The 20,538-nt window shown below is 42.0% G+C and overlaps 1 protein-coding gene across 1 annotated transcript in view; it reads left to right on the forward strand.

Annotated features, from left to right (window-relative positions):
* Positions 1 to 1,491: 1,491 nt before the first annotated feature.
* The window catches only part of SHMT2 (serine hydroxymethyltransferase 2), a 49,097-nt gene continuing 30,050 nt past the window's right edge, over positions 1,492 to 20,538 (forward strand). The window contains exons 1-3 of the mRNA XM_075591501.1: positions 1,492 to 1,631; positions 19,079 to 19,252; positions 19,803 to 19,882. Of these exons, the coding sequence (XP_075447616.1) occupies positions 1,599 to 1,631; positions 19,079 to 19,252; positions 19,803 to 19,882 (287 nt within the window). The 5' untranslated portion in view covers positions 1,492 to 1,598. The remainder of the gene's footprint in view (positions 1,632 to 19,078; positions 19,253 to 19,802; positions 19,883 to 20,538) is intronic.

The raw sequence follows: 20,538 nt of genomic DNA on the forward strand, positions 1-20,538 counted from the left end.
TGCCGTGGAGTTGGTGTGGGGATGTGGTGGAGTTGGCACGGTGTTGACCTGAGGATGCCGTGAAGTTGGCGTGGGGATGTCGTGGAGTTGCCGCGATGTTGACATGGGGATGGCGTGGAGATGCTGTGGAGTTTCCGCAGTGTTGGCGTGGGGATGCTGCTACGGATTTACTCAGCTGGTCTCCTAGGCTGTGTCGGCAGCCGGTTCCGTGACGTAATTCCCAGTCCGGTTTCCGCCGCTTTTCTCCACGAACCGAACCCGCCCGTGATGTCACCCTGCCCTGCAGTCAGCCAATGGGAGAGCGCGAGAGTGAGAGGTGTGGCCGGCGGCCAATGAGAGCGCGTATTATTATGCCACAAACAATTTTCGACTTTTAGACAGATAGATAAGTGCAGCAAATAAAATCAAACAACAGGAAAGGAAATCCCTGCCCTGCAGAGCTTATGTTCCAGGTATCTCAGGTGTGTTCACAGCAGGGTTTCCACCACTACAGGTTTCGGTAAGGTATCTCTGGGCTATGGGTTTAGATTTAAAATCTCCCCGGGCCGGCTGGGATGTTTGCTGGACTCGGTGCAGGGACATGTGCGGGACCTTGGCGCTTACCTTCTCCAGCAGCATCTCCCCCTGCATGGTCCCGTCAACATGGCTCCCTGACGTCGCTTAACCATGACCACAGGACATCGCGTGACATCCTGTCGTTGTGGTAACGCGACGCCATTTGACATCGCAGAGCCATATTGACAGGAGCATGCAGGGGGAGATGCCGCCGCCGGGGAAGGTAAGAGAGTTAAATATATAAATAATAATAAAAAAAAATTAAATGTAATTGAATTGCAAACATTCTCCGGGTTAGCTTTTAACAGAAGGTGGCAACCCGTGATTCACAGGTTTCTCTCTCTCTACATGGCTCTCTATGTGAAACTATCTGATTTCGTGACATTTTGTAACACTAAAAATGGCCACGTTTTGCCTGCTTTCACAAATGTAGGCGAAACTTTGCAAATCTCCAGTAAAAACACTCTTTATCTGCTGCTGATTGCCTTAGTACTTGCTCCCACTGATACAAAAGAATGAGATAATATTACAATGTAAGACCACTGAAGATAGCACTGTGTAACATTAATGCACCTTCCATCATAAATAGAGGCCTAGTAGCCCTTCAAATAAAGCCCTACTCAATGAAGTCAGAGGTCCTCTTTAATACAGGAATCGTACATTCTCACTAATTTAGGTGCTGCTGGTACATCAAAAGCTTTGGATACATTACCTGGTGAAAACAACATTGAAGCAAACAAATGCTAATTAAATTGCCTACATTTTCTACAACGGACGCGACTAAAATAACTTAAGCAGCACAGCCACCTGGAAAGGACACGAGCTGAGTGAACAACAAGCATGAAAGTTGCTTTGAGAGGCACCTGGCTAACAGAACTACAATTCCCAGAATGCCATCGATGTCACGCGCATGCGCACCACGCGCTGTCGTGGCAGGTCGCCGTGCGCATGCGTGTTTGCCCCTGGTGCTGCTGATCATTACTGTGCGAGCGGCCAGCGCTGCAAAACTACTGCACCAGGACGGGACCTGCTATCCGTAGGACATGTTAGCTCTTTCCTTACGGCGTTTGGCTCATGTAAGTCGGGGGGAGCGCAGATGAACTTCCCTAATAATGTTAACAACAGGAGAGGGGCAATATATGCTTCCTGCAGCATAATGGGGCATTGTCGGCTGCACAAAGCACTGGGGGACCATGCCTGCCATGTAAATGCTGAGGTTTAATAAAGTGGGCAGTGCCAGTATATCTAACGTGATGGGGGCTATTGGTGTTTTGGGTAAGCTAAGCGCACAGGCCTTACTTTTGATCATTTTAATTAGGGTTGGGGGTAAGCTGTCCCGATGGATGATTACTTTGAGTGCCACTTATTGCAGCTGGAAGCTGTACTCCTATTATTTTAAAATAATCAGTTCACAGAGAGCCCGACTCCCACAGTGACACCGATTCAAGCAGCATGACTATGTGGCGGCCAGCAAGGAGGAGGCGCATTGTATCACATGCTCCTTTCACCCCATCGATAGTGGGTCGCTGAGAAAAGGCTCTTGATACATTTTCACGTGGGCTGCTTTTTAATAAGAAACACGTGTACAGAGTTTCCCTTCTCCAGTAGGGATTGTGTTTCAGGCTCCTGCATTCTTAGCGCCAAACTCCACCATATACTTCGGGCTGATATTTAGTGGCACTAATATTTAAAGTGGGAAGGAGTATTTTTTATTTTTTTGCACTCTATATGGGCGACACAACCCTATTATTATATGGGAGCCTGCAGTATTTTGCTATGTGAGCCATATCGCTAATTGATAGAATGGTATCTGAATCAGACACCCCTAAAGCTCTGTATATGTTGTAGCAGTGGCTTAGTTTGCCTATGTCTAGTGCACGTTTTGACTAGATCTGGATTTTGTGGTATCATTCCTATGTTCTGCTTCAGCTCTATTTCTCAGTTGGGTTAATTGCAAGACTTTGTATGCCTCCTCCTATTTTGGGAGTAGGTTTGCTTAAAATGTTGGCTCCAATCTTGTTTGTTGTGTTAAACTTTGTTCATATACACTAGTAACTGTACTCCCTATGCATTTAATTTAGATTGTAGGCTCTACAAGGCAGTGACTTGGTGAGTCACTGTTATTGTATTGTCAACACGACTCAAAATGCAGCCATTCAGTTCTTAGCAGTAACTTAAAGTTTCCTTGAACACACAAATGGTTAAAGATGAATAAAAGTGCATGGGGTTCAATTGACTGAATCGTCCCAAGATGAGTGGCATCCACAGCAGGATGAGTATAGCTTTATGTGCAAAAGTAAGTGGCTGGAAATAGGCCGATTATTATCTCTTCAGAGACATGCCACGCTCTGCTGGTTTTATAGCCCAATTGTGTAGTCTTTCTACCTTGCAGCTGTGTATATGTGTATCTGCACATCTCTTGCATAAATGTCATTTTGCAGCAGACACAGCTGGGTAGCCCCAGTGTAGCTGAATGTATGTTTTTCCTATTATCTTGAAGCAGTGGACCTTGATTGTAAGTGCGTGATGTCTGATTGGTATGGGAGAGCAGATATTGCACAAACCCATTCAGCTGAAGAAGTAAACGGCGGATCTTTGCTATTACTCTTTGGACTTGAACCCTGTTGTCGCAGATCAGGTGAAAAGTATGTGTTGATTGGGAAACGTGCAGTGTTTTCATAACTGTTTTGTCAATAAATAGCCGTCTGTAACCTTCTTGCTGTGTGAGTGACATACATGCAGCCATTACAGAACAATTGCGGGTCACTCAGGCCTCAAGAAATAAAGAGCATAATTGCAAAGCAGGGTTTGTAGCTGATACCATGGTAACTTGACTCTAGGCATAATATTAGCAGACAATCTCACTTAGCAAAGGGGTTATCGAAAGGACCAGCAAAGCATTACCAAGCAATGCCTTGGTGTCCACACTGGCATTGAAGGCAGGAATCTGGAGGAGTGGTTGTTGTTTTTAGCTTTATTTACCCACATTGATACTGTTGCTGCATTTACCTGCTACACTATGATGTTGCACAGTTAATATTCTTTCAGTATCTCCTTTTAGCTGTAACTAGGTAAATGTATTCCTGTTTCCCCAATCTTCCTTGTAAGCCAATACTCAGACCAGAGCATCATTAATGTTACTCCAGTGGTGGCTGCATGATGATAACCTATGTTTTGAACATAAATATGCAATATGTTAACTTATCACATAAGCACCATTCCCTTCTTGATCATTTTGTTCTGATATTGGAATATTGGGGCATTTTTCCTGGTTAAATATTTTAAATGATTTGATTTATTTTAAAGTTGGCAACAGAACTACTAGTTACCTTTTTAATTCCATCAAACAATCAAGCATTTGTAAGATGATTGCAAGTGCCTCATTGTACTGTCAGATACAAGTACATTTTCTATAACGTTTGTTTATTGTAATGAACCCCTCTTCTGAAAGGGACTCATTGAAGATATCATTTAGTCATTCTTCCTCAAATGTCCAGTTGTTTAAGTCAACGGGAAAAAGCAGTTTGAAGTAAGATCATGTTTCATGTGGTCTGTTTAATATCCTGGTGTGGAGTTGTGCACACACACATTGTCATTACTGCTGGGAGCTGATGCAATCCAAGAGTGCTGATTTCATCATTTCGGTGGCACCTCAGGCTAGAAATTAAACGGAGGTGAACGCTAAACCTAAATGTCTGCATATCTGCACTAACCCTAGCTGCTTATTAAATCTATAGTCTAAATTTGTCTAGTCCAGTGGTTTTTAAACGCCTTTTTTTTTTGTTGTTAAGTAACCCTATAATAATATTATGGCATTCTGGGGAACCCCAACCCTCACTAATAGCGCGTCTAAGATCAGATGCATTGTAAATTCTTCTGTATTTGGTAAAAATTTTAAGTGACCTGAAAACTGCTGGGAACCATCACTTACGGGAGACCTGTGAGCACGTGACATGCATAAGGGGTCCCTCAAATCTCTCCTCACTCCATCTCAATATACCATCTGTCATTAACAAGACACTTGTGATCATATGACATGTATGCAACCAGCGTTAATACACACGGCTATACTAACCAACTCACCTTTTGCTTCCGCAAGGCATTTCAAATTAGTTAAAATTTACCCCTTACTTGATTGCAATCATATCTATCAGCTGCCACCACCAAATAAATATCATATATGAAATTTGCAGCGTCAAAGGTCCCTGTTTATTAAAGAAACTGTGCACTTACCACACACACATCTGTTTGTAGCAAAATGTGTCAGAAAATGTAATTTACTCTATACAAAGCATGCAAACAGTTAGTTCAGAGCCCAAGCATTACTTATTAAAGTTATTTTGTTTATATCTATCTATATCACACACACACACACACACACACACACACACACACACACACACACACACACACACACACACACACACACACACACACACACACACACACACACACACACTTTAATAAGTAATGCTTGGGCTCTGAACTAACTGTTTGCATGCTTTGTATAGAGTAAATTACATTTTCTGACACATTTTGCTACAAACAGATGTGATATATATATATATTTACAGAAAAAGATTACAAGAACATAGTTACTGTAAATGCAGAACAGTTTCTTAAAATAAAAGAATAATTGTAGGTAGAAATTACAATACTTTGCAATATATCATAGGTTTTTCCCAGTATGGTCACTGGTGTAGGACATATAAGCGTTAATGTGTCTGATCCCAAACACACCTGTTGAATTCTGATTTTCACATTACCTTAGTGAGACTTATAAGTACTATCTTTTCCCCATTGAAATAACATATGCCCACCCACCCCTGTCCTAAATCAGCTCCGGCTGACAGTTTTATGACTTAAGAAATTAAAACCTCCTTTCTTTGGGTTTTAAAAGTCTGACTCGATATTGAAAGACCTCATATCTTAATTTCTCTAATACTTAGCCGCCATCTTCACTGTTACGTTTCTGTTCTTATCATACACGCCTGCATCTACTATTATCTACTACCTAATTTGACAGCCTAACGTCTATTCTCGCAGGAGAAACAATATCTGTCTTTTGCATCTTTTAATTATGAAATGTTTGGCATAATTTGATTTCTCATTGCAACGGTTATAAATATCTCTTCGTTATTCTTCAAAATAGGTGTTATCCCCATGATATCCTCATTTTTAATAAAGCACTCCAACTGCTTCGATTATACAGCTCTGGCTGGGCATGCGCACGCGTTCTCGTGACGTCATCGATGCAAACGAGCGACCTGTACACGCACGCGCGCGATCTCTCAGGTGACTGCAGGGGAGGCATGGACAGGTAATGGGATGTTGGTCGGTAACCTCAATAGTATGGAACCGGAGTCCATATCATGCAGGTGAGTAGGACTAGGCATGTAACGTAACGGCCAGGAACCCCAAATCTGCACTAGTGCCAGTATACGGTGGGTTCATAAGAAGTGCTTTCAAGGATCACATTTATTTACAGATGTTTGATCCTAACCTGGTAACTGGTAGTTATAATGCAAAGCTTTTTGGAGTAAAATGTGTGTTTTACATATATCCGTGTGCTGCCCAGATTGACACCCATGTATCTGCAGACTCATGAGTTCATTTAACCATTGCAGGTCCCTCTGGAAAAAAAGGAGTTAAATAAACTTTTGAAATACTCTTTCTCTTTTTGGAATAATCTCTCTTTTTTTTAAATTGAGCAGGTTATAAATAAGTGGCAGAAGCACTTGAGTATTGACAAATGACAATGTACTTTGCCGTTTTGATCAGCCTAATGGGTCATATTATATATTATATTATATTGCAGAGTTGGAGATTCAGGATTTGCGAATGTTAAAATCTGCTCTCTAGGACGTCATCAGGAATGGACGCCTGAAGAGGGCGCTCCAGGGACCCTCGCATGAATAGTACTAATAATACATGTCTCCAAAAAAATAAGGACCCAAGAAACACCCCAAAACTAAATCAAGATGTCGGTAAAGTTTAAAACCCCCCACTGCAAATGAAGTTGCGCGCTTCTTTGGTCGGCCGTACGCTGAGAGCCTCCAAAGCGGAGGAGATTGGGCTGAGGATGAAGTATGTGCGTGGGAGATTCGGGCCGCTGAGGACAGGGGGTGGCAAGGCTACAAGAGTGTTTCTCGTGGAGCTCTTTAAAAAAAAATGACGCAATCATTTCAGTCGGACCTCCATTCGGCGGTCAAAGAACTTAAAGAGATTGCGGTCCTGAGGCAGCCGACCACGGACCTAGAGTCCAAAATGGACACCCTCCAAATGAAAGTAAAAACGGACAACGCAATTCTAAAACTAAACTACGAAATCAAACTCCTCGAAGAAGCCCAGGAAGACCACAAAAATAAGCAGAGACAGAACGGTAGAATCCGGAATCTATACTTATGGACGACTTACGCCCCTACCTCAACAGGCTATTTACAAACATTGATCCATCCCTTGAAGAAAATAAACCGGGAGATGGATTTGGCCCACAGCGTATTAGGCCCCAGATCAGAGTCCCCAAAAGATGCAGGGTCGTGATAGTCAGGATGCACCATTACACCACAAAGGACAGAATTATCAGTTGCTGTAGGGAAAGAGGGGACATCTCTTTCGAGAAAAACAACCTTCATATTTTCAATGATTTGGCTAAAGCAGCAGTGTCCAGAAGGAGAGACCTAAAGCCACTGACTCCCCTCTTGAGATAGAGGGGAGTCAAATACAGATGGGGCTTGTCATTTAAATTAATGGTCATAAAAATGGAAACCAATTTGTCCAGAGATATCCAGATGAAAGCCCAAGGTTCCTACATACCCTTGGGATTTCATCACCAGACAACCTTAGCCCAATGCCGAAGCCTCAGAGACCAGAGCGGCAAGCAGTCCCTCCACGCACCTCAGAGAGGTTAGCCTCTCAAAATCACCAGAGACCTACTTGCTCTGTGACTGACCGAGGACCCCAGCCTCAACAGAGGAGATGGAATCAAAATGACAGAGGATCCGGATGGATCCAAGGAACCTACATCTACAAGCTTAAGCCCAAATAGAAACATGGGATTCCGGTACTTACCGCTCTGCTAAGGCCGGCTGGGTCCCGCAGGAGCCCTCCTTGATCTGAAGAACAACCCAGCGCACACTCAGTCCCGCGAGATGAGACCGCAATTTTTGCTCGGAGGGCTGTCCGTGGGTTCCGGGGCTGCCTCGCTCCCCTCCCCTTTGTTTGCCTTGCGCCCTGTCCCCTTCCTGTGCCCGAATCTGTGGGGGGAGGCCTCAACCGATCGTGGGGAGGGGCGCTGGTGACTGTGATGTTACTGCTTATCCGACTCCAGGCGAAGCGAGGCCAAAGCAGAATCAGCACACTGCATATATCCGGCCCAACGAACTCTGCTACAACACTGGATGATATGCCGCGAACATAATCATGTTTGATATCTCAGAGGGATCTTGATAGCTGTGCACTGACTGAGTGCTAGTCTGGGGACCATGGGGGATGGCAGATACTCGGTGCAACATAAATGTTAGGCCTTACTTGGCACCCAATATGAATAGTTAAGCAAAAGCGGGCACAGAGTTGGGCTGAGCTGACTCACATATAATATGCTACAGGTCTCGTTTCGAAAAGATGAAGCACCAGCAGGCTAAAACAGACTGAGCGCGCTCGGACTGTATACAAGCGCATAGAACAAGCTCCAACTAAATGCCAGACCTCCTGACCGCCCAGCACTACTATGAAGCCCACAGGTTAAGGGTAAAATGGTTCAAAAAGGTCTGAAAGTTTACTTAAGTGATAAACTAAACAGTTTTAACACCAAATGTGCACATTAGAATGTTAAGGTTGCCATTCAGCTATATCATCACTGCTAATATAAATAACTGTTTAGAGGATATCTGGGTGTGCCCAAATGTAATGCAATGCAAGTAAATGTATTATAACAATGAAAAGAAAAAGAAAAGCGTCCCAACTCAGCACTCAAGTATACTCAAAACAAATATTAAAGAAAATTATGATTTATTTAACCGCACAAATAATCAAACATAAAATACAAAAAATATTAAAACAAACCCTGACATCCTCCTGTGATAGAATATGTATCAGACAGGGGAAATCCCCTATGAAGATACTGATGGACCCCTAATACCCAAGGCAAAGGAAAAAAAGCCTATAAGCACAAAATATATGTAGAACAAGGGGTTAACAATAACCCCTTGAACCTACAAGGCCGGCCTCACCCCTAGTAAATATAAAACCACACAGCAAGCATAGATAACACAGTAAGTAAATGTATGTTGATTGGAACTCCCGCCACAGTTAAGTTAACCAATCCCAAGCCTACAGACTTCGGCTATCCCCACCTCCCTGTCTCCTCTCCCAAGGTACCAGTTTTATCAGCAATCGGGGTCCTCTACATTCCTATGCTTGCTCCGGTTCAGAGGCCCAATCCAAAGTCTTTCAGAGAGCTGTGGAAAAAAAATCAAACTTCCTGACTATTTAACTGACGGCTAACCCATCTTTAATTTAACGTCGTTTCATTGAATGTGATGGGCCTACAATGTAATAGAAAGTGAAGAATTGCTCTTCAAGAGTTCAAAAGCGCAAAGGGAGTCATACTGTTTCTTCAGGAGACCCACTTTAATGTCCAGGAATCGCCCAATACATTTAGAAATGGCTTCCCGATGGCATATTATTCCTCATAAGACAGGGTGTTTCGTTTAAAACAGAGAATGTGATATTGGATCCGGAGAGCCGGTTCTTGGTAGTTCACGGGACCCTCGCCGTTTCGGCACTGATGTTAATCAACATATAGGCGCCGAACGAAGGCCAAGCGGAATTTTTGTGGAAGGTCTAGGAGACCATTGACCCACAGTTTCTGTCCTCCCTAATCCTGGGCGGGGACATGAATATGGTCATCTCACCGGAGCTTGACAGATCAAAAGCAAGGGGCCAATCGCACTCAGTGTTAACTCGTGAAACTGACACAAACTTTAGGGAGCTCTTTAGAGTATACTCTGATCGACGTCCTGAGGGCAAACCATCAGGGCCAAAGAGACTACACATTCTACTCAAACCCACACCAGACATACACCAGGTGTACGGTCCTAGTCACCCAAAATATTCTCAAAGCAACCTCAGTCTAACATTGGACCAATTACATGGTCAGACCATGCCCCGGTGGAGAATGTTTTTTCATAAATACAACCGTCTGTATTGAGTTATCCAGATCAACATAGAACGACACATCAAATTTTTTTATATGATGATCAGTTTCTAAAGTAAATTTTAAATTGACATTAGTATTAATAGTGTAAAAAAAGTGTTTAGCGTGTCCATGTCACTATCCGATATGAAAATTAAGTAGTCTATATAACGTTTATAGAAAACAATATGGTGACAAACAATTAGTGCTACCATAAATGTGAGTAAGTTCCCATAAACCCATAAAAAGATTAGCATAAGAGGGGGCAAAGGAAGTCCCCATAGCAGTGCCTTTGCTTTTCTCTATATATGCATATATATTTTATAGTATATTTGGTAGGTACTGGCTTTGTTTATGTAGTTTGTCTTTTTAGCAGCCTGAATGTTTTACGTTTTGTATAATCCTTATTATGATTTACTGGAAGTCAAATCTGTTTAATGTATTTACTACATATTATGTGTCTGTGTGTATTTTTTATTAATAGTTAGACCTTGTTAGTCATGTGTGTCACAGTGTTTTGAAATTTCACTCAGGTGTTATCAGCTATGGTTTAATCTTTCTAGACTCGGCTGTTTCATCAGCCAGGCACTTTATATTAAGGCAATGTTTATCCTGACAGATCACTCTATGACAAAGTGCCCTGTGCGTGAAACGCATCAGAGGATCTGTCTGGACTCTACCTACATGTTTTTTTAACTTATAAATATTTTTCAAGTGGTCATTTTCGTCCAAGTTGCATTTTATCAGCTGTGCACTGGTTTCCTCTTTTCGATTTTTCTCTATAAGGTAAATTGATCCCTTCAAACATGACTACAGCTAATATAGCAATTATTCATAAATCAGGCTGCAACACCCGCCAATGCAGCAGCTATCGTCCTATATCTTTATTAAACTCGGACATTAAAATATACAGTAAAATCCTAGCCAATAGGTTAAACCCAATTCTACCAAGACTAATTAACATAGATCATTTGGGTTTTGTCTCAGGACGGGAGGCCTCCGATAATACAAGAAAAATAGTCCATATCATAGAGCATGTTCGCTCCACTAAAATGAAGGCAATCCTACTAAGCCTTGACACGGAGAAGACCTTCGATAGAATAAAGTGGGTCTTTCTGGACAAGACCATGCAGTCTTTTGGTTTCTTTGGTCCATTTTTAGAAGGGGTCAGAGCCCTCAGTCCCCAGAACCTTGGTTAAGTTACCAGGCAATAAACTAGAAACGATAAATATTAAGAACGGTACAAGGCAGGGCTGCCCCATATCTCCCCTTCTCTTCGCTCTCCCAATTGAGCCTCTGGCCTCAACTATCAGATCGCATCCAGATATTCAGGGAATAAGCATAGGTTACAAGAACTATTAAGATATCGCTGTTTGCTGATGACGTCATCCTAACTCGAGCAAACTCACTGATTTCCTTAACAAATTTGCTGAAATCACTGGAGCAGTTTGGTGGGCTGTCAGGATACAAAATCAACAAGGATAAGTCGGAAGCCTTGAACCTGTCCCTCCCGGACTCAGATCATCTTTAAAAAAAAAAAAAAAAAATTTAGATGGCGGTCAACTCATTAAATATCTGGGGGTCAACATCTCTAGAAACTAAAAATCACTATTAAAGCAACTATTCCATTCCATTTGATAACATTAAAAAGAACATGTTCAACTGGAGCAAGCATTGGATATCCTGGATTGGTTGAATAATCTCCATAAAAATGAATATCCTTGTCAGATTGCTATATTACATTCAGACTTTCCAATTCATATACCAAGAGCGGAATTAACAGCCCTACAGAACCGAATCTTTCAATTTATCTCTCAAGGAAAAAGCCCTAGGGTTGCTAGGTTCGTGTTGTCGTCCAAATCGAGAGGTGGCCTGGGGGTTCCGGATATACTTAGATATTTCTATGCAGCTCAACTACGCCAAGTAGTCATCTGGAAAGCGGACCAGGCCCAGTTTTGTTGGATAGCAATCAAAATCAAGCTATTCAAAGGACTGCCCTTTGCCAATATCGCTCTGGACAACAGAAAAAAAAGACTTGGGACATAGAGAATTAGAATAGACACATACACAAAATTCACTGAGCATTAGCCCAACTAAGGCCAAAACAAAATTTTAACTTTTGTCAAATGTCTCCCAGCTCACCCCCCTTTTTTGACAACCCAAATTTCCCTCCAGGGGTCGGCTCAAGCCACTCTGATCAGTTTAATATTTTTAAACGGATAGGAGACTTACTTCACAAGGGGGAAACCCTTAAGTTTGCAAAAGCTTAGAACCAAACATAACTTTCCAGACCTACCTTTTATTCCAATTCCTACAAATCGGGCATTTCCTCCTGTCCATATCTAGGAACTCAAAATTTGCGGAGCTGAGAAATTTCGAGCGTCTATGTAAAAAAGAATACCAGAAAGGACTAAGAACTATGATATATATGCAGGGTTAGAATCGGCGGGGTCTACTCCAGACCATGGTTATATGGCCAAATGGGCCAGAGACCTGGGATAGAAATTGACAGAGAAGACTGGGAAGACATCTGGGATAATGCGACCAAAACCACCATCTGCACGGTTACAAAAGAAAACATATATAAAATAATATACACGTTCTCACACCAAAGAGGTTGAAACAGATCTTCCCAGAATCCTCTGACTAATGCTGGAGGAAATGCATTCAGGTGGGCGACATGGCCCACATATGGTGGTTCTGCCCGGCAATACAAAAATTTTGGATGATGATCCAGGGGCTTATTAAAGAGACCACGGGCCTAGAGATCCCCTAGTGTACCTACTGGCTAAGCCAGTAGAGGAAATAAGCCACCCTATTAAGGGCTTGATATTGCACATTCTGACGGCCGCCAGATGTGGGACCCCTGGCTGGAAGCGTAATAGAGATAGTATAGGATATATAGGCAGGGGCTCGAGTGGCAAAATAAGATGGTTGTTACCCCCCCCCCTCCTTCCTTTTTTTTTCCTCTCCCCCCCCTTCCCATATGTTAAAATCTGATGTATAAATCTAAGATCAGTTTGGGTTCCCTCATGTAATATTTGTATTTACAATTGTTTGAAAACACAAAAAAACTGTTTGTACAATTTTTTTTAAAAATCTGCTCTGTAGGCCATGGGTGCGCAAACTGGGGGGCCGGAGATTTAGCTGGGTTAGGCACGGCGGTTGCAGAGGCCCTGCGCGCTTCCCCAAGGCATTTAAATTAAATGCCGGGGGATCACGTGAGACCTCTACAACTCTCAACTTACCATGATTCAGATGGCTGTGTGACATGGGGTCATGTAACGTCACGTGCCAAATGACGACGAAGGTCACATGAACCCGCAGCATCATTTGACGCAGCTCTATGGTGGGGGGGGGGTGAACATGGTGGGGGGGGGGGGGTGAGCATCATGGGAGTCAAGCCAGGGGGTGCAGCAGCAAAAGTTTGCGCTCCCCTGCTATAGACTGCATAGGTTAGCTAGGGATACAGTATGTTTTGGAGCTCTGTGATTGGGTAATATTTTGTGGCCTGTGATTGGTTAGTTAGGAATGTCCTGGGATTGGCCTTTAATAATCTCGTGACGCGGCCATCACCTGCAGAAAACAAATTCTCAGGTATGTTCTGTGGTCTGTCGCCCTACAGTTCGTGTCTGTACGCACGTCACGCTAGGTATGTTAACTTGAATTGCATCCAAGCTATTTGTAATTGTGCTGCACAGCCATTTTGGGTTTAATTGCAGCCTAAGAGGTGACCTGTTTGTGTCACCTCTGTGATGCACAGGACATATTTCAAGAATGTAAGGATTTCTTTGAGGCTGAAAGGCCAGGATCTGGCTATCATCTCCAGCCTTCTAAACTGTATGGATCTCACTTTTTTAATGTGCCATGAGCGATAGCTTCCAGGTTGAGCCCTCTTTCTAGATCAACACAGACACAGGAAATGGTCTTTACCCGGCATAAAAACAATGTGTATTTTTAACCCAATTTGGAACCAACATTAACCCTGATGTACCAGATTGATTAAAATACTTAATATCCCCTGCCATTTTTATTACAGGGACCCTTTGGGGATGCCTGGGAAACACAAAGATTCATGTGAACTCCAATTAAACACTGGTCTAGTCAAATTAGGGTATTGCAACCTTTACACTACTGCTTTGCTGATAATTGTTACTTTTTTTAGAAGCTTGTACATGCAGGTGACTACCCAAAACCACATCTTTGTTTAATCATCATTTTAATCACCTATATTTTAATTGGATATCATTAAAGTTATTGTTTTAATTAACTCATACATCAACCAGGTGATGCATGAGTGCCCAGACTAGGTTACATTTTCTCTTTATTGTACCTGTCCATTCACTTACCTAGGGAGCACCACCATCACATGTTATACATTAGCTGCTGCAGGGGTTATCTTCTCAGTTTTCGACTGCCCAAAACCATGCAGGAGTTGGCTGATCGCTAAACTTTAAATAACAAATACAATGTGTTTTAAAGATATAGCTACTGTTATTGTGTAATCGAGGCTTGCTCTATATTTTCAGATTGAATAGTTAACACATTTTGGGTGCAAAAACCAATTCCTATCTGTTCATGACCAAATTCTTCCTCTATATCTTAACTTTTTATAATCGGGAGTTAAAGTAGCACCGATGGATGAATTTTGAAATGTAAGCTAAATCATCAGTTATGTAGCAGTGGGGTATCCAATAGTTTTTTTTTTTTTTTCTTCAGAATGTAATTTTCCACAGTCTAACCTTAGGTATTGCACAAGTTATTTGAAATGTAAATGTACTACACACGTTGAGTGCTCGAGTTATTAACTCTTATTAAAAGTAGAAATAGGGTTAGAAGTACATACACATTTTTGTAATTTGCCATAGAAGCACAGCTTACTATATGCAAGCTATCAGACCTCCACAATTTGCTGGGTGGATAATAAGTTACTGGCTGTTACATCACAATGTTACAGTATGTGTAGTCTGGTATGTATTCTTTCCCAATGCTTTCTAGGTGGTTATTTACTGAAGGTCTACAGCTGTAGATTAGGGCAAAACATCAGTACTCTTATCCAAGCAAAGCAATCCCTTTAAAAACAATAGGGAGTTTTCCTTTAATTTTTTTCCCATTGGTTTTGCATACTTGAGTAAATATCCTCTGCGACAGGGGTTCGCAAACCTGTCCATGTCATTCATCACTTCAGTGTTCATAAGCAATTGGAGGATCACCATACTGACAGTCAAATATACAGGCCCTGTATCTAAAAGTCAGTGGTTAGTGGTGATAGAAAATGTGATGTAATGTGGGTATATGGAAGCTTTTGAACTTCAGGAATAATTTCCCATAGAAGGGAACTCATGGCGCCTCCAGGAACAAATATATGGTGTGTAAGTGACATATTTGTGGTTCCCTTCTTGTTATGCAAATTCAGTATGATGAAAGGTTATGCCTTGTGTGTGGCTTAATCTGTCACTTCTCAGGGCTTTTTATTCTATATCGATCAGTGTTCCTGAAAAGCACAAGTGCTACAAGCATTTTGTTTATGCCAAGTTACAACCCTTTTATATGGTAGCACACCATATCCAAGCTTGTAAAACACAATGTGTCACCCTGTTAAATCTTGTGTTTACGGAGATATTAAAGTGATTGATTAGTTGCCATTTATTTTCATCCCAGTTGTTCTGGTTATGTAAGGCCGCGTTTATAGTGCACTTCAATTTTGAGCAACGTCGCTGGTGACAAGGCCAGTGACGTCACAAAGGGGGTATGCACAGTCCAATAGGCGCTTTGTGATTGGTGTAGAGACAGTCAGATGTGGCGAGTGTCTCTCCCAAAATCAAATTCTACTGACTTCAAAATTTTTGGTCGCGCTTACTATAAGCGCATGCGACGGATTAAATGTATTTGTTTTGGCGCGACGTCGCATCGCCGGGCACTATAAGCGCAGCCTTAGGTACAAACCCACTTCTGTATGCAGGGTAGGGGATCTCAACTCCAGTCCTCAAAACCTCCCCCCCCCCCCCCCAACAGGTCAGGTTTTAAGAATATCCCAGCTTCAGCACAGCTGGCTCAATCTGATTGAGCCAGCTGTGCTGAAGCACGGATATCCTGAGAACCTGACCGGTTTGGGGGTGGGTGGTTGGTTCTTGAGGACTGGAGTTGAGAACCCTTGATGTACTGTAGGGGAGATGAGTAGTTCTGTATATATCATATTAGGTGACTGCCATAGGCAGGGTTGGACGCTTTTTTGGGAGGGCATGCAGCATATGTTTGAGTAGTATACTGTGTATCGATTATGTATCGTGTCGTTTTTGTTATAGGTAGCAAGGACAGAAATTGGTGAAATGTGGGTAGTTTTGGACCAAAAAATGGTATTTGAGTGTAAAACTAATTATTAGTGAGACTCCATTGGAGTCTGAGACTACGAATGGTAAAATCAGTGACAGTTACTCAAGACGGAAGGTAATGCCACCAATTAACATTCTTTGTAAAAGCCGATGTAGCCATGTTATTGCACCCGACCTTGTGCAGTTTGGCAACTCACCGCTCCACTGTGAAATTGCAAATCACACAATAACATGGTGAAACGCGTTGTGTGGCAACGGGTGCAGTAATGTTGGCCACATCTACATGCCAAGCTTTCATTAACAGCCGTATTTACATCACAACACACGGCCGAGTAACACATTCTCTACTGTATTTTACAGTTCTTAATTTAAAAAGAGCAGTAATTGATATGTACCGTATACTATATTCAGAAATTCCTTAAAGTAGCAAAACTACTCAACACCGCCCCCCCCTTTTTCCCCTTCATTATCTGTTATAAGTAAAAGCGTGACAATTTAATTCTACATTCTTACCAAAGCTGGCAATTGTTTGGTGCTCCTGTAATAAATCTGTTACCGTCCTTATTGTGTGCCGTATGAAATTGCCACTTTCTAACTTTGTCCTGCAGTCTGTGCAATGCTGCATCTGATATGTAACAGTATGTTACTAGTGTAACACATTATTGTTGCAGCTTTCAAAGTAATAGACAGTCTGCTGTTTAGAACACAGCAACAGATCTGTTTGTGATACTTTGTGGCCAAAGGGCAGATCTTAAAAAGGTGTGTGTCAGAGCCTGTTTCAATAGAGGGAGTGGATATGAATTTCTAAATGGTTGCTATAGCAACCAAGGATCATTAGTACATTAAAAGAAAATCCTACAAAATGCATTGAGTTAAAAAAAATGCAGACAGTATTATCTAATACAGGGTGCACAAAGTTTACTTCCTGAACCCCCTGCCTGCTCTTCTCCCCCCTACTCGTGTGTCCCCCCCCCCTCATCAATAAACAAGTTAAAATGCAGAGGTCCCAGTACCGATCCTTGAATTACTCAACTCACAACTTGAGTCCAATTTGAAAAGGTTCCATATATGACAACTCCGTCTATCCATCAACCAGTTTTCAATCCTATCCTTCATAAATTCATGCTGACTATTGTTAATCATTTTGTTATCTATTCGGTATTCCTGAATATTATCCCATATTAAACCTTCGCGTAGCTTCCCCACTATTGAGGTCAGGCTTACAGGTCTGTAATTCCCCGGTTGTGATCTAGCTCCCTTTTTATATATAGACACCACGTCTGCTTTACGCCAATCTTGTGGTACTGAGCCTGTGGAAATGGAGTCCTTGAATTTTAAATGTAATGGTTTGGATATTACTGAACTTGGCTCCTTAAGTACTCTTGGATGTATGCCATGTGGGCCAGGTGCTTTATTCACTTTTATTTTATCAAGCTGCATATGCGCTTCCTTATTTAACCAATTGTTTGTTAATATATAGATGTTTCGACTTCCTGTTGCAATATTTTTGCTCCTTGCTAAATACAGAGGCAAATAATGTATACCTTCGCCTTCTCCTTATCACCAATAATTTGCCTGCCCATCTCACACTGAAAGGGTCCTATATTCTCTTTAGTAATCTTTTTGTTAAGGTATTTTTTAGGGTTGATCTTACTTTCTATTGCAAATCCTTTATTTATTTATTTTCATTTTCAATTTTTGCTCCATTAAAGCTGCCCCGAGGAAGCACATGGCACTGGTAGTATTTCTGACAATACTACCTAGGATATCCTTGCTTTAAGCTTGCCATCTAGGTACTTTAATTTGTATTTTTTTCTTTAACTTTGTATTTAGTGCCAATGTGTACCAAGACCACTGGGTCAGTCCCAGCCCCTCCCAACAATCTGTCTACCCGATCTGCAATGTGCTAAACCCTAGCACCTGGGAGACAAACTGTTCATTTTAATAAGAGAGTCCCCTACCACCAGAACCTTGGTCTCTGAGTATCATGAGCCCCTTCTGTGCTGGATGAACTATTTCCCTGGCTGCTTGGTGACTTAATTCCTATTATTCCAACTTCCACCCTCTGCACCACTAGTCCCAGCCACGGCCTGCTCAGTGAGCACTAAAGTCCTTTAAAGATTGTCAATGGCCCTCAATTTTGCAAGGTTCCTCTTCAGATCAGCAATCTTAGACTCGAAAGAGACCACCTGCTCACACTTCTCACAACCGTATGCTCCCAGGAACAGCTTCTCCAAGTGCACATACATGTGACCAGATGTGCATTGAGTTGCATTCTCAATCCTGTTCATTGTTACAACTATGGAGTATTGAGTGCTAGCACTTTACTGTATTCACCACACTGCCTTTTTCCAACCTCCTTTGTGTAAACTCCTGGTTATAACTCCACGCTTAATTCAAACTGCACTTGAACCAAACTGAAATTGTCACAGCTCCGTGCTTGCAGGCTTAAGGATTCGTTACAAGCCTCTGTTTTAAAGCACAGACACACGAATCGGGCGTGTTAGGTAAGCAATTAACTAACACACCCATTGCAATCTTTCAAACATGGCAGTGAAAAAAAAATAAAAAATTCTACAAACTCCCAGGTAAAAAAATGGCAGTCAATTTAAAAAAAAAAATTAAGATATTGTGGATTGCACAAAATTTGTAGCAAATCCTATACACAGTGATTTTGTGGGAGGAAAGGGTATCCTAAAGGTTTATGCACTTTGTATGTCTCCTTGATATCTCTGTGTGAGACTGATACTATTTCTCTAGGTAACGGCAACATTCACTGATATCTCCTGCCTCCTGACATGTTACATAGGCCCTTATCTCTTTTCCAACACTGAGATGCTGCTATACAGCATATTGAATAAGGGCTATAATCTGTTTCCACGCTACGATCCTGACCACACATTTGAGATGGAATGTGACACAATAGCTTCAAGAGGTTAGTCTACTTTGGTAACTTCTCTTGTCTTATTGTGTGTGCCCTTTGCTGTGTTACCAGCCTCTGCGGAGATGCTGCCATGCTCGGGCACAGCACAGTCAGGCCGCAGCCCCGGCTGGACACCAAAATTGGACGGGCCAAGAACGAATGGCAGAGAGTGACCCTGAGATGTGGGACCTTGTGCAGAAGGAGAAGGACCGGCAGTGCCGCGGCCTAGAGCTGATTGCCTCTGAGGTATGTGTGAGATCATCCCATGATGGCTGTTTCTACCCTTAAAAGTTCCCGCATTTTCATAGTCAGGGGAGCAAATTTAAATGATACGGCAACTCTCGGCACCATAAATACCCATGTTTAGTAGGAGGGGTTAGTATATACCAAGACAATATTTAAAACAGCTGGCTACAGCAACATATAGGCAGGTCGCATGCGGCCTGTAAACTGGCCGGGAGATAGTAGTCTGGCTGGAGGGTAGAGAAGGGGAAGGGGGACGAGGGGTGTGCTAAGAGAGAGCCTGAACATTTTTAATTGAGGTGGTGGGGAGGGGCTTAGCACTTTGAAACATGTTTTTTTACAAGTTTACTTCCTGTTTATCTTGAGCTATAAGAATTGAAATTAAAGAACTGTTTCCGCAACTAAAGGTGTTATTGTCTACAAAAAGTAATTACTCTCAGTACTGCTATAAAACGATCACATTGCAACCACTAATTACACGTCCCTCAATACCAGTTTGGGTAAACATTTCATAAATTGTTGCTCCTGTCTTTGTTTTGTTTTTATCTTGTAGAATTTCTGTAGCCGAGCAGCCCTGGAAGCCCTTGGATCCTGTCTCAACAACAAGTATTCTGAGGGCTACCCGGGAAAGAGGTAAGACCGCAGTCACTCTAATGATCCCGTGTCAGTGTATTGAGCAAGTACAGCTCAACCCCTTTATAACGCGATACGTAACAATGTGAATCTGCTTATAACGCTATGCTAGTGTGGCTCCCAATTTTCGTATTTCTGAATACTTTACAACAAGATTATTGGTATCTTAAATACTTTTTTATACAATGCATACAATTGTTCATTATTTCTAACTCGATCCACTTATAACGCGATGTGATTCTTTGGACCCCAAGCACAGCGTTATAAGGGGGTTGAGCTGTACTAGTAGTCCTTCTTCTGACATTGATGTTTTGTAAATACAAATCAGACATATCCACGATAACAGCATATGGAGGGAGGGGTGGAAACCCAGAATATCACATGACATAGAAAGATATAGAGAAGCTTGAAGGAGCAGGGCAAGTATGGAGCAGTTGAAAGAGTGGGTGCAATTCTGAGTATGTTGGAATAGAATGATTTTGTGGCTTTGATAAGAGAGACGAACCGGGCCTGACCTTTTGTAATGATATCCATGTTGCAGTAAATATCTTCAGTAGTGCAGTAAAGTGGAAGCATGAAAATACAGTCTCTAAATGAATTTCTGAATAACCGGGTACAAAATTATTGCATTGCTGGTGTTCTACCTTCTTTCATTG

Source organism: Ascaphus truei, chromosome 3 (assembly GCF_040206685.1).
Source record: "Ascaphus truei isolate aAscTru1 chromosome 3, aAscTru1.hap1, whole genome shotgun sequence".
Lineage (NCBI taxonomy): Eukaryota > Metazoa > Chordata > Amphibia > Anura > Ascaphidae > Ascaphus > Ascaphus truei.